The sequence below is a fragment of the Ambystoma mexicanum genome, chromosome 1q, assembly GCF_040938575.1.
Source record: "Ambystoma mexicanum isolate Mex_15411 chromosome 1q, UKY_AmexF1_1, whole genome shotgun sequence".
NCBI classification, from domain to species: domain Eukaryota; kingdom Metazoa; phylum Chordata; class Amphibia; order Caudata; family Ambystomatidae; genus Ambystoma; species Ambystoma mexicanum.
In genome coordinates, this window is record NC_090922.1 from 1,298,515,711 (window position 1) to 1,298,528,451 (window position 12,741).

A 12,741-nucleotide genomic window follows, 5' to 3' on the forward strand; every position below is an offset into this window, starting at 1 on the left:
GGTTCAGGTCACAATTACCCGGCCACGTGGCTACAGGTCGGAACCAGATGAGGCTTTAATTGCTGTTTTTCCGCTACTCAGAGCTGCACAGCTCATGGGTTCACACCGCCATCAGCCTTCAGCCAGTCCACGCCCCAAACAGGGTTATTTCTTAGGTTAGTGGGTGGAGAGAAAAAGCAGTTCGGCAAAGGAACTTGTAGGTATCCACACTTTGCATAGCATATTGGGAGGGTTGACTTTCACTATGTACAAATGACAAACAGTACATCGTAACATGTGAACTGATGCAAGGTAGTTAATAAAAGCTTACGCTGAATTGAGAAACTGGACCATTAGCCTCATCTCAGCACAATTATTTAAACCATGTACCTGTCCAGACGAATTTTTTTTCTTGCACTTGCTTCTCGGTATCGCCTTTCACCGTCCTAATGAAAACAATCAAATTTTAGATCAGTCAGTGAAATCTAGAGACCATGCATATATTAACTTGTTTATTTCATGACAAGAGTTGGTCAATCAGTGTTCATAAATCTGAAGTTGATTGGCTCATTTATGTTATATACACAGGGAGGAACAGTGCTCTTTTGATCACAAAAGAACGTACAATAGATACGAAATTACATGTGAAGTGAAGCACTGAACTAATTACAATGGAATGAGTTTGAGTGACATTCAGACGTGGTTGAGGAGGGAAGTAAATAGAAAACTGACTGGGGAAAATGTATGGGTGGCCATACATAGATTAAGGACAACCAACATTAGACATTTTTAAGTGTAGGCAGTACGACCAGCTGTGTTAGGGATGTGACCATGATGGATGAAGTGCGAGAGTGGAGGCAGAGAAGGTTAAGTTTCAGAGCAGGCAGGTTAGAGGTAAGGGAAAAATTATATCTAGAAAACAAAGGAGAGGTAGATGAAGAGGGTAACACTGAGGCAATGAGGTAGGCTTTTTGTTTAGTTTTGAACATGTCGCTGTGGACTGTTTCTTGGATGTCTGGGGAAAGAGAATTCCATGCAGGTGGAGTAAGAAGAGAGAGAGCGGAAGTGAGGAAGAACAGGGAGGGCGAGATGCTAGAAGGGTAGTCGAGGAGGCTGAGCCGTAAGGCTTGCAGAGTTGGATAGGAGGATAGTGGTGGTGCCTTACAGTGGATAGATTTGTGAACCAGGAAAAGACATTTAAATCTGGCCCAGTTTTGCATCATCAGCCGCCCAGCCTGGTGACTGTATGAGGAAGTAGGTGTTAAGTAAGAGAGTTCAAAAACGAGTCCTGGTAGCAAAGTTAATTATCTTGTTGAGAGGACAGAAAGCATAGTTGGAGAGGCCAAAGAGGATACTGGCACATTACCTCCAGGCTAGAGAAGACAAGAGTGGTTAAGAAACGCTTGGCTATGTTGAACGGAAGGAGGTGCCTGATTTTATTAATATTCAGAAGACTGAGGCGAGCCGCCATTGCAGATTTGGAGATGAAAGTAGAGCAGTGCCACAGAGGGTGCAGAGGATTCTAGCTGAAGAAGAGTAGGGGAGAGTGTCAGGTGAAAACTGCATAGGCAGGGGAAGAGAGCGAATTTGGCAGGGAAGAAGAGCACCACTGTTTCGGTAGGGGTTAACAGTGTATGTAGCAGCCCAATATTTAATAGCAGAGAGACATTTTAAAATGTTGATAGTGAAATCAGAGTAGAGTTCAGGAAAAGAGAAGATGTGGGTATCGCACGCAATGAGTTAGTATGAGAACCTAAAGGAGGATTAGTTTCCCAAGAACAGAGGTGTAGAGTGTAAAGAAGAGAGGTCACAAGACAGAGCGTTGTGGAACACCAACAGTTAGAGTGATTTGAGAGGTGTTTCTCCAGGAGACACAGGTAATTGATGAGGTGCCAGGTAGGATTTAATCCAGGCAAGGGCTCGATCACAAATCCCAAGAAGAAAGAGCATTAATGAGATGAGAGTGATCGACAGTGTCAAAGGAAGCAAACAGGTCATGGAGAATTAGGATAGATTATCTATGATATGATATGGCATTTATTTATTTTTTTAAATTTAGCTTTATTGGTTTTACGAGAAACAAAAAGGAGCAAACAGTATTCAAACAAGATCATGCATCTGCCAGAGGTGCAAGTCGAACAAACAGTGCATAGTAAAACAGTATACTAGAATCTCTTGGTAGTGCGACAGTCCGGTTGTCTGGAAGTGTCTCATCGACTGTTCGCCAAAGCCCACTCCCACCCTCCTCCCCCACTTGGGTTAGTGTATCTCACGAGTACAATAGTTTGACAAAAGTGTTAGTATCATATGATTGACACAGTGTCGCATCCGATAGTACCATGGTCGCTGGAAGTAAGAGTCTCATCCTTTGTAGTGTTCCTTAGGTGTGGCTTCATTCGGTCGGGTTTTTTGGGGGTTCCTCTGGTTGGGAGTTATGAGTAGATGTGATATATGTATTCTTGAAGTCCATCCATAGAGTTTCGCATTTCACTGATTTATTGTGCAGGGAGGCAGTGATTGTTTCCATTACATAAATGCTCGTGGCCAATTTAATCCATTCGGTCTTACCTGGAACCTGAGGGGATTTCCACTTGGTCGCTATTAGGGCCCTCGCAGCCAATAATAGCTGGGGAGCCAGGCCTTTGACCCGGAACCAATCCTCCTCAACTCTCTCAAGGCCAAACAGAACAAGGAGTGGGTCAAGTTCTCTATGGATGTCATCTACTTCTTTGATCCATCCCAGGACTTCAGTCCAAAACACTGATGTGCGGAAAGCTCCAGCACATGTGCCAGTAGTTGGCAGTTTCTCCGCAATTTCTCCAGCACTTTGGGCTCATGGACTGGGACATTTTGGAGTGTCGAAGCGGGTCGTATTGCCATCGGTGTAGGAGTTTTATTGCATGCAGCTTATATTGGTTGGATATGGAGGATTTAGGCGCAGCTCTGCACATTAAGTCCCATTGTTCGGGAAGTATCTCTTCGCCTAGGTCTTTTTCCCATCTGGCCCTAAGGAGTTCCGTGTTCCCGCCGCCTGCACCCAATAGCGTTTGGTACATTATTGAGATAAGGCCTTTCATTTCCGCTCTAGAGTCTAGGAGTTTCTCAAAGGCGGTCAGATCTCATCTCAGTTTTTCCCTCCATTCGGTTCTCGTTAACACCCCTTTTAGCTGGATGAAGTGGAATGTCGATAGAGTGCCTATCCCCAGTGCCGTTGTCAGGTCAGGTAGTGTGATAAACTCATCCTTTTTCTGGAGGTGTCCCACCCTCTCCAGTCCTGCCTCGTACCATGACTGGAACCGGTCTAGGTTCGGGATTTGGTCATTTATGCCAGGAGACCACAAGTGACTGAGCGGGGATGGCCAGGTGGTAACTTCGCACATCTCTTTCCCAGTGCGCCATATAGCCCATATGGTGGATAGTATGGGATGGTGTTTAATTCTCTTCTGGACCCGTTGGTATGGCGACCACAGCCACTCTGCCACTGTGGCGGGGGACAAGTAGTGGTTGTCCATCTGGACCCATTGCAGGTGTTTGTGGTCTCTGAAGTGTGGGATTAGGACGCGCAACTGAGTGGCATTGTAGTATTTTCTCAGATCGGGAAGTCCTAATCCACCCCCATCCTTGGGGAGAATAAGCGTGTCATAAGAGACCCTCGGTCTTTTTCCCTGCCAGAGGAACCGCAGCATGATCTTACGGGCATCCACGAAGAATTTTTGGGGATCTCTATCGGTAGCATCTGAAAGGGGTAGAGGAAGCGGGGGAGGCATACCATCTTGACAGCATTGATGCGCCCCAGCCAAGAGATCGTCGGTTTGCTCCATTTCTCAAGGTCTCTCTCAAAACTTTGAAGGAGCGGGGGGAAGTTAGCCTCATAGAGGTCGTTTAGGGTTTTGGTGATCTGTATGCCCAAATATCGTAATGTCGTGTCTTCTACCTTGAGCCCTAAGGGGAGGAAACTTGGTGTCATTATCATCGAGGTACCTTGGAGTGGAAAGAGTATGGATTTGGACATGTTTACTTTAAACCCGGAGAACCGGCCATATTTAGGGCATGTGGAATGGAGGTCATCGGTTTCGTTAGGTGTAGAAGGATATCATCAGCATACAGCCCTGCTTTGTATTCCGTCCCTCCCAGGCGTATTCCCTCTATTCGGGGGTCGTTCCTTATTTTTTGGGATAGGGGCTCCAAGGAAAGTGCAAACAGGATCGCGGAGAGTGGGCATCCTTGTCTGGTCACCCGTTGCAATTCAAACCATCTGGAATATTCCCCGTTCACAAATATTGATGCTTTGGGAGAGGTGTATATTGCTCACACTCCATCACGGAATTTTGAGCCTATCCCTACTTTCTGGAGTACTGCACCCAGGAAATCCCATCCACCCTATCGAAGGCTTTTTCTGCGTCAATCGATAGGAGGGCCGGGTCATCTGATATACTGTGCCCTGCATGGACAAGGTGTAGAGTTTTACGCATGGTGTCGGCGCCCTGCCTCCCGAGGATAAATCCCACCTGGTCAGGGTGGACCAGATTGGGCATTAGAGTTTCCAGTCTGGCTGCCAATACTCGTGCGTAAATCTTCGCATCGAGGTTGAGGAGGGAAATGGGGCGGTATGACCCGCATAATTTGGGATCTCTACCTTCTTTAGGGATGACAGTTATGAGGGCTTTCTTAAAGGAATCTGGTGCGATCCCAGAACTCATTATCTCATTAAAGAGCTCCGTGAGAAAGGGTGATAGCTGCTCAGCGAAGGACTTATAGAAGCCGGGCGTGTAACCATCCTCGCCCAGTGACTTCCCCAGTGTAAGCCGCTTGATCACCTCTCGCGTCTCGTGTTCGGTTATTGGGCTATCGAGGAGTTCGGACTCTGTGTGTGATATTGTGGGCATAGTAATTGGGGACAGGTAAGAGGATATATCAGGGTGAGCCGCAAGCAGCTCAGAGGTATATAGGTTTTCATAAAAGGTGGCGAAGCTCTCGGGTATCGAGTGGGGTGGATGTATCGCGGGGTTGCTGGGCTCTTTTATCTCTTTCACCTTGCGTTCTTCCCTCCTTTCCCTGAGCCTGGCGGCTAGGAGTGCATCAGCCTTATCCCCCTTCTCATAATATGTCTGTTTCAGGAATTGTAGCTTCCGTACCACCTGGCCATGTTCTAACAGCCGTAGTTCCTCTCTTTTACGTTGGGCCATGTCGAGTTTGGAGGAGTCCACCATCGTTTCGTCTCTTATTCCCGCTTCCAGCTGGTATATTTCTTTGCAGAGTTTGTTTTCTACAATTTTACGCTCTCTCTTTTTAGAGGAGCCCTCACGTATTAATATACCTCTCCACGTGGCCTTCCCCGCTTCCCAGATCACCTGTTTGGAGACCTCCCCGTTGTCATTCATCTTGAAATATTCTTCGATCTCGGTTTCCATTTAATTTCTGAACGCCGCGTCGGTCCAGAGGGACTCGTTGCATCGCCAGGATCCCCCAGCGGCAGGCAGGTCGGCCCAGTCGACATCTGCTAGGACCATGTCATGATCTGTCCATGTTGTCGGGACAATGTTGGTATGACTTGTTGACCTTGCAAGGTCAAGTGCGAGGAATATATAGTCTATGCGTGAGAATGTGCGATGGGGGTTCGAGTAGAAGGTGAAACCCCCTTCGTCAGGATGTTGTTTTCTCCACACGTCTCGTAGATCGTAAAGTTCCATCATGGCAGCGAATTCAGTGCGATCCCCCCTCTGCTGGGCCCGCATGTCGGGGTTGCCTGGCTTCCAGTCACAGTTGGGTTCACACACTGATTAAAGTCGCCTCCTATAATGAGGTGTCCTGCGGTCTCTAGTACTATTTTGGGAATCGTCTTCCGAAGAAATGCAGCTTGCCCGCTATCAGGCGAGTATATGGTAGCGATCGTGACCTGAACTCTTGCGATTTTCCCCACTATCAGGAGGGTTCGTCCACTCACATCCGACCAGGTCTTTTCTAGCTCAAAGCCTACTTCCTTCCTGATGAGGATCCCAACCCCTCCCTTCCTGAGTGGGCCAGAGCCCCAGAATTCCAAACCCCCCCGATTCCCCAGGACCGTTCGCTCCTCTCCTCTGGCAAATTTCATCTCTTGTATGAGGAGAATGTCAATGTCGGAACTTCGGAATTCTCTGCGCACTAGCGATCTCTTAGTAGGGGAGTTCAGTCCCTTCACATTGATAGTCCCAATTCTGAGGAGACACTTGCCCTTAGACTTCTCATGTGATGCCATCAGCGGTTTGGAGACTAGGGTCTCTCACCATCAGCGAGCAGAGGGGCAAGTGGGTGCCCTCTGTCATCTTGGCTGTGATACTTCGAAGCAAACTTATTGTTATCTGTACATGTCCCAAGTGTTCGTTACCTCTCTCCCCTTTTCTCGTATTCCACCATAAATGGTAGTGCTCGCTTGAGCTTGCAGACAGGGGGTGCTGCATTGGCAGCTGTTGACGGCGTCGGGACAGACTGGATGAGAGTTTTCAGTCCGTCGGCGGACCATCAGTTGGGACCTTTGACCTATGGTCCAGAGCAAATTTACCATCGTAGCTTAAGGGTGAGCCCCCATCTCTTCTCCCTTTCCCCCAAACATTATGCAATTTTAACAGTAATAACAATAAACATATGAAAGTTTCAACGTTACGTGTGGCTTTCAGGACTTTCCACAGGAGTCCACGTCATCTTCCATTCCTGGGGGGTGCTCTGTCCGCAGCGTGTTATTCCGGTATGTTGCATCCCTCGTGGGAGACAGTGCCACGTGTTTTAGATGTGACTGTAGCTAGCACAATTCCAGCGCGGTTTCTTTTGGTTAATCATGATCGGGAGTGTTGTTGGGGCGTCTAAATTTTCTCGATCCCTTTACCCTCTTGCGCCTCGGGCCCTGGAGCTCCCACTGCGATCTCGGTCGTCCGTCGTCACCGCTTTCCTTGCTCCGCGGGTCTGCACCGAGGAGATCGGCAATGCAGTCTTTGATCTCGTCTTCAGAGCGTACGACTATTTTCCTGCTGCCGTGCTCAAATGTAAGCGAGAAGGGGTATCCCCATCTATACCTTGTGCCCTGGTCCTTGAGCCATTTCGTGAGGGGCTGCAGAGGCGTCTCAGGGCTAAAGTTAACGAGGATAGATCTTGGAAGATGGTGATTTGAGCGCCTCCCATTGTGAGCGGGCCTCCAGACCTGGCCTTCTCCAGAATTCTAGCTTTGTCTTGGTATCTGTGAAACCTGGCCAGAACAGACCGCGGGCCGCCGGTTGGCCCACCGGCTCTATGTATGCGTTCGGTTTTGGGCTCGTCGATGTCTTCATCGGCGGTCAATATTCTAATGATGTCGTGGATGGTGTCTTTGAGATCTTTTTCAGTTTCACCTTCGCGTTCTGGAATGCCGAAAAAGCGGAGGTTATTTCTCCTTTCTCTGTTTTCTAAGTCATCCATCTTAAGCCTCACCTCGACTTCTCTTTTTTCGATGTTTCAGATCTGTACGTCCATCTGAACCTCAAGGGTGTCAATCGAGGCCTGGTTATTTTCCACACTTTCCAAACGTTGCTCGAATCTGTACATCCTCTGAGTGATTTTGTCGATCTTGCCGCCGAGGTTAGCTCCCATATTTTTTATTTCGTTCAGTAGTGTGGCGATGTCCCCTTTGGTGGCGGCGGCACCCGCTTCCGATGGGTCCGTGGTCATTGCACCTGTAGATCCGCAAGGCGAGACGTACGGTTCGTAGGCAAATCTGGCCAGTTTGTGGCGTAGGTCCATGCGACAAAATCCTGGTTAGAGGAGCCACACGCCCCTGAGCAGGGGGCTCTACCCTCTATGAGTATGCTCGGATTGTGGGATCCATATTGTCTCCGGTCTCCAGCACTTCGTATGATGTGGGACAGCTCCTTGGTTCAGCTCTGCGGGCCCTAAACGGAGGATATGTGTGGGTCTGAGGTGCGCAATTGGAGGAAGTTCAACCGACCGTTCTTCTTCCTCTGGCGTAGTATGTTGTGCAGGGAGCGGCAGGGTTGGAGGGTCACGCGTGTTACGCGGCACCGCCAGGCGCGGGCTCTGGTACCGCGGAGTTTTGCGTAAAAGTCTCACACACCCCGTGCAGTCGCCCGGTATCCATGGGAGTCTTTGGGCTCGCTGTCTCACGCGGGCGAGGGATCACTACCACAAGCTTAGGGCACCAATGCGCACCGCGGGTAACGCCTATCGCACGGGCCGCACTACGCCAGACTTCGGGCCCTCCGTGGCGCAGCGGTTAGGCACTTCTGAGACTGCCGAGTTCTCGGTCAAGGCGGGTCCGATTTTCGTCTGGTTTTTTCTCACCTGCGGGAGGGTCCGTTCAGATCACAGAATTTCAAACTTTTGGGGGGGGGGGGGAGATCCTTCAGCAGGGGCTCATTCCGCTTTTCGGGACTGCAGGGACGGAGCTCACGCAGGAGAGAAACTCATCCGCGCGCCCCCTGGTGGCCAGTGATATGGCATTTATAACATGCCTATACAAAAGTGTTTCAAGGCGCGACAAGGCAAGGGAAGGGGAACAAAGGGAAGACAGACAACAATCCTACTAGGCCCAGTGTCATTCAGATTGCGCAAGTGCATGGGAAGGGGGGGAAAAGGGAGAAGTGCGGGGGGAGGGGCGAGGGAGAAGTGCAGTACATGGAATAATAGCATAAATAGGATAAGATAAATAAAAACGGCCAACTAGTGGCAAGTGCACGGTAAGTGCAGACATAAGTGCTAGTCGGGGGGATGGTAGGGATACAGAAAACAGTCCCCAGGTGCAGGGGTTGCCAGGGAGGCAGTGCAGGTGGGCAACTGGCGGGGCCTGGGCCGAGTTCAGAGGGTGGCCAGCTAACCAGTGCAGTTTCTGTCAGGAATTCAGCAGGGGAGAGGCGGAGAGAAGGCAGATGCAAAGAGGAAGGTTTTGAGGTGCTTCTGGAACCGGAGATGGTTCTTCTCAAGTTTCAGGGAGGCAGGAAGGCTGTTCCAGAGGGAGACCCCTGCCGAAGAGAGAGATCTACCACCAACTCGTTGCTTGGAGAAGCGACTGACCCTGAGGGAGTTGGAGGTGGATGAGCGAAGAGCTCGAGAAGGAAAATATTTAGGAAGAGAGAGTTGAAGGTATTGCGGCCCCAGGCCCCAGAAGGCCTTGTGGACAATGCCGAGGGTTTTGAACTTAATCCTCGCAGCCACTGGGAGCCAGTGCAGAGCTTTCAGTCCTGGAGAGATACGGTCCCTGGGCTTGAGGCCAAGGACAAGTCTTGCAGTCCTGTTTTGGATAAGTTGCAGAGGGAGGAGAGTAGAGGCAGGCAGATTTAGATAGAGGCTGTTACAATAATCCAGCTTAGAGAGAACCAGGGCTCTGGAGACAGTGAGCTTCTGGATTATAAATAAACTTTTTAGATTAGCCAGAGAAGAACAGAACTGCAACATTGTCAATACTATTAGCAAATTGCAGTACTGCAGTCCAAAGGAATTGGGCTCAGATAAACTAATAGCAGTTCTCATGGGTTCATAGTAAAATACTGTTTTTATTATTTAGAATTCAGGGGCTAATCACTTGATTAACAAAGGCTAGCTGATATAGCTGTGGTCTGGTCTGCACATGACATGGGTCTGGTGAATTCTTCACCCCACAAATAGACTGATTGCCACGTATAATTCCAATTACAGCAAATATACCCAGGTCCTTAAAATGCATGAAGCAATTTTTAACTTCCCCTGGGTCTCTGAGACCTTACAGAGATACGTCACTATTGTATCTGCCTAATGCCCTTTGGACATCACACTCATGTTTCCACAAAGTAGCTGTAAAACAGAGATATTGTCCCAGGTTCCACAATGTGCCATAAATGCAAATGTTTTCACAGCTCCGACAATGATGCCTGTGTCGGACAAGGGCAGTGTCTGGGGCCGGGCGCCATTTACCCTCCACATCCTCAAGTTCCATTTGAGACAGGGGTGCAGCCAGACTTTTCCAGGCTAGGGTTGATCCCTGTCCTTATGCTCACTCCTTAGGCCTTTCTTGATTAGCACCTCCCCACAACCAGTATCCAGTTCGGGGTGAGCTGGATGTGGGCTTCTGGCCCGTGCTCACTGACACATGCAAAAACACTGGTTTGTTACTGTCCATAGCAGGGGGAATATCGACAGCAGTGGTGGTGTTGTTCAATGATGGAAAGTTATTAGGATTCAAAGCCTCAGTGACCAGGGTGATTAGGGCTTTTCTATGTCCAACCCCTGGACACCCTTCACAGGGGTTGTGCCTGCCCAGGACATTGAACGGATCCTCTATCAGTAATAGGTCTGATGGAAGATCTAGGACAACAGTGTCTGCTGAGTTGGCTCTGGCCAGGTGTTCAAGGGGATGGATCACCACTTTATCACTGCTGGAGATGTGTGGTTTATCCCTCGTTATGTTGGCTGAATCCTCCCCCTAAGCATCCTGGTTATTACTGAGGAACTGGTGGATTTCTTTACTCAGAGAGAACGCCTCTCCTGCAAATTGGATAGGGTTATGAACTTTTTTCTTGGCAGCGCAGGTGCGGGGCGCCAAATTGTGGAGCTTCCGTCACCACTTGCCGCTTGACGATCAGTATTTTTTGTTTGGGCCTTGCGCAATCTTGCATGGCGGAACAGAGATGGAGCAGGGGTAATTGTGCGTGGTGTGAAAATGTCATGGCTTGGGTTAGCTCATCATTTGGGCAAACAGTCAGGTATAGGTGCAGTCACATGCACAAGAGCCCCCAACCAGCCCCGCTCAAGCCTTGGCCTCTCAGCTGAATAGGCGGTTCATGTGAAGGGAGGTCTGGGTAAGGGAAAGCTCATCCCACTTGGGTAATTGGAGTCCAGGGCTGGATCCAGGGCGACGCACTCTAATCACTCTGCAGGAGGGGCACCAGTAGATTGTTTATCCAGGCTCCTACTGGGCAGCAAACACCCGTGCCAATTCCTGCCCGGTGGGAGGTGCCAGGAATATTTAGGAAATACAGTGGTGGGTGTGCAGGGCCCATACGTGGTGAGAGATTGCCACCAAGGAACTCCTCAGTGCTCCTGTGGGAGCAAACACCAACACCATTTCCCCCTGCGGGCTTCACTGTCATTTTTTAAATATAAGCCACTTTTGTTTCTCATAGTCTGGCTGATCCACAACACTGCAAGCAATTTTGAGCTGTTATTCCACTCTGACAGATAAAATCTTTGATGGCCAAACTTGTATATATATGCTCGATATTTTAAAAAGCTGTATTTTTAGAGTGAGTTTTGTTCAAAAAGAAAGAAACGCGTTCCAAACCCAGCATGCTTTAGGTATTTAGTGATTCAGTCATACAACTCTCACCGACATATATGAGAGCTATAATGCTCTTTGGTCAATCTTAGCTTCCCGAAATGTTCTTTAATATTGGTGTCACTTCACATTATCTTTGGAGATTATACTAATCAATACACAGATCTATCCTACCTCCCCTCTACTGTCATATGATATCATCACGCATGTCCTACCCTACCCCAAGATCTTCCTTCGAACACTCGCAGGAAAGCAAGAGAATGTAAAACCCCTTTTTGCAACTATAACCCAGACTTATCCTCCCGTCCCTCTAATATCATGAACTACTGTGAGAACCAATCTTTTCTTCCCCGTTAACCTCATTTACTGAGGGTACCAGAGTGAAAGGACAATTACCAATTTCCAATCCTAAGAACACCCCTAGACAAGAGACATGGTATCCCCCCTCTCCTTGACTCAAGTACTGTGACAAAGAAGTGAAACTCAACAGGAGTACAGATTTCCTATGAAAAAGACCACTATGGTGCTGGGACAAAGAAGATGCAGATAGAGGCACATCAACATCTTCATAGGCCATGTCTCACTAACAAGGTCAGGTAAGGTCAGGTAATTGGAATCAACCATGCCCACCTGCTGCCTATCAAGTCTTCAGGAGAGTATAAAAGGAACACTAATAATCAGCAAAGAGCGCTAGTTGGGAGGAGAGCTGAGGAGCCGTGGCTGCCCAAGACCAGCTGGAAGAAACAGGGATGCCGAGACAGAGGGTCTGTGTCAGGAAGCATCCGAGAGAAGCGTGGTCCCAGACCCCCGTTTCCAGTCCAAAGAAGGGAGCTGAGAGGCGTGCTGATCCCTTATTATATTGGTAAAATGAAATGCGTGTTCCCCTGGGCCAGGACAGACACCCTGGAGTGTCTGAGGGGCAGATGGGGAGACCCTAACCTTAGATAACAAAGACGTTCACCCAAGAACAAAGAAAACACCACCAGTGAGTGAAGCAAAGTGAGAGCCCGGTGTGCACTGAAGTAAGCGTGCAAGATAAAACGTTCCAGACCGAACTCTTAAGACTGGAGACGCATCGGGTGAAATTGACACATGGAATTACAAGGATACATAGTGGCAGAGTGGTTGCGTGTATGATTACACGTTCTTGAATGACTGTGTAAAGAAAGGAAGTGTATTCAAAGAGAGGAGCTATGCGTGAACACCAAAAGTGAGAAATAGAGATTCTAAAAAGTGGGAGCTGTGCGAGAAATGAAGTGGGAGCAAAATTCCCAAAACTGATAGAAAAGTGTTGACAACAAACAAAAGGTGCTGGAAAAGCATTGGGGTGGCCACCAAATGGGAGATTGATCCAGGCTAGCTGAAGAGACTGCAGAATAAGCCCCAGGGTCACCACCAGGCGTGAGAATGATCCAGGTTGGCTGCAGAGACCCCCAGTATAAGGAAATTAGTATTCTATTAAGGACAAGGCACCCGTTTGCACGACCTGTGTG

General features: G+C 48.8%; 1 protein-coding gene across 3 annotated transcripts in view; it reads right to left on the reverse strand.

Annotated features, from left to right (window-relative positions):
• ACOT11 (acyl-CoA thioesterase 11) overlaps positions 1-12,741 on the reverse strand; it is a 1,040,268-nt gene that overhangs the window by 188,846 nt on the left and 838,681 nt on the right. For all 3 annotated transcript variants that reach the window (XM_069642127.1, XM_069642125.1, XM_069642126.1), the window contains one exon: positions 370-425. In XM_069642127.1, the coding sequence (XP_069498228.1) occupies positions 370-425 (56 nt within the window). The remainder of the gene's footprint in view (positions 1-369; positions 426-12,741) is intronic.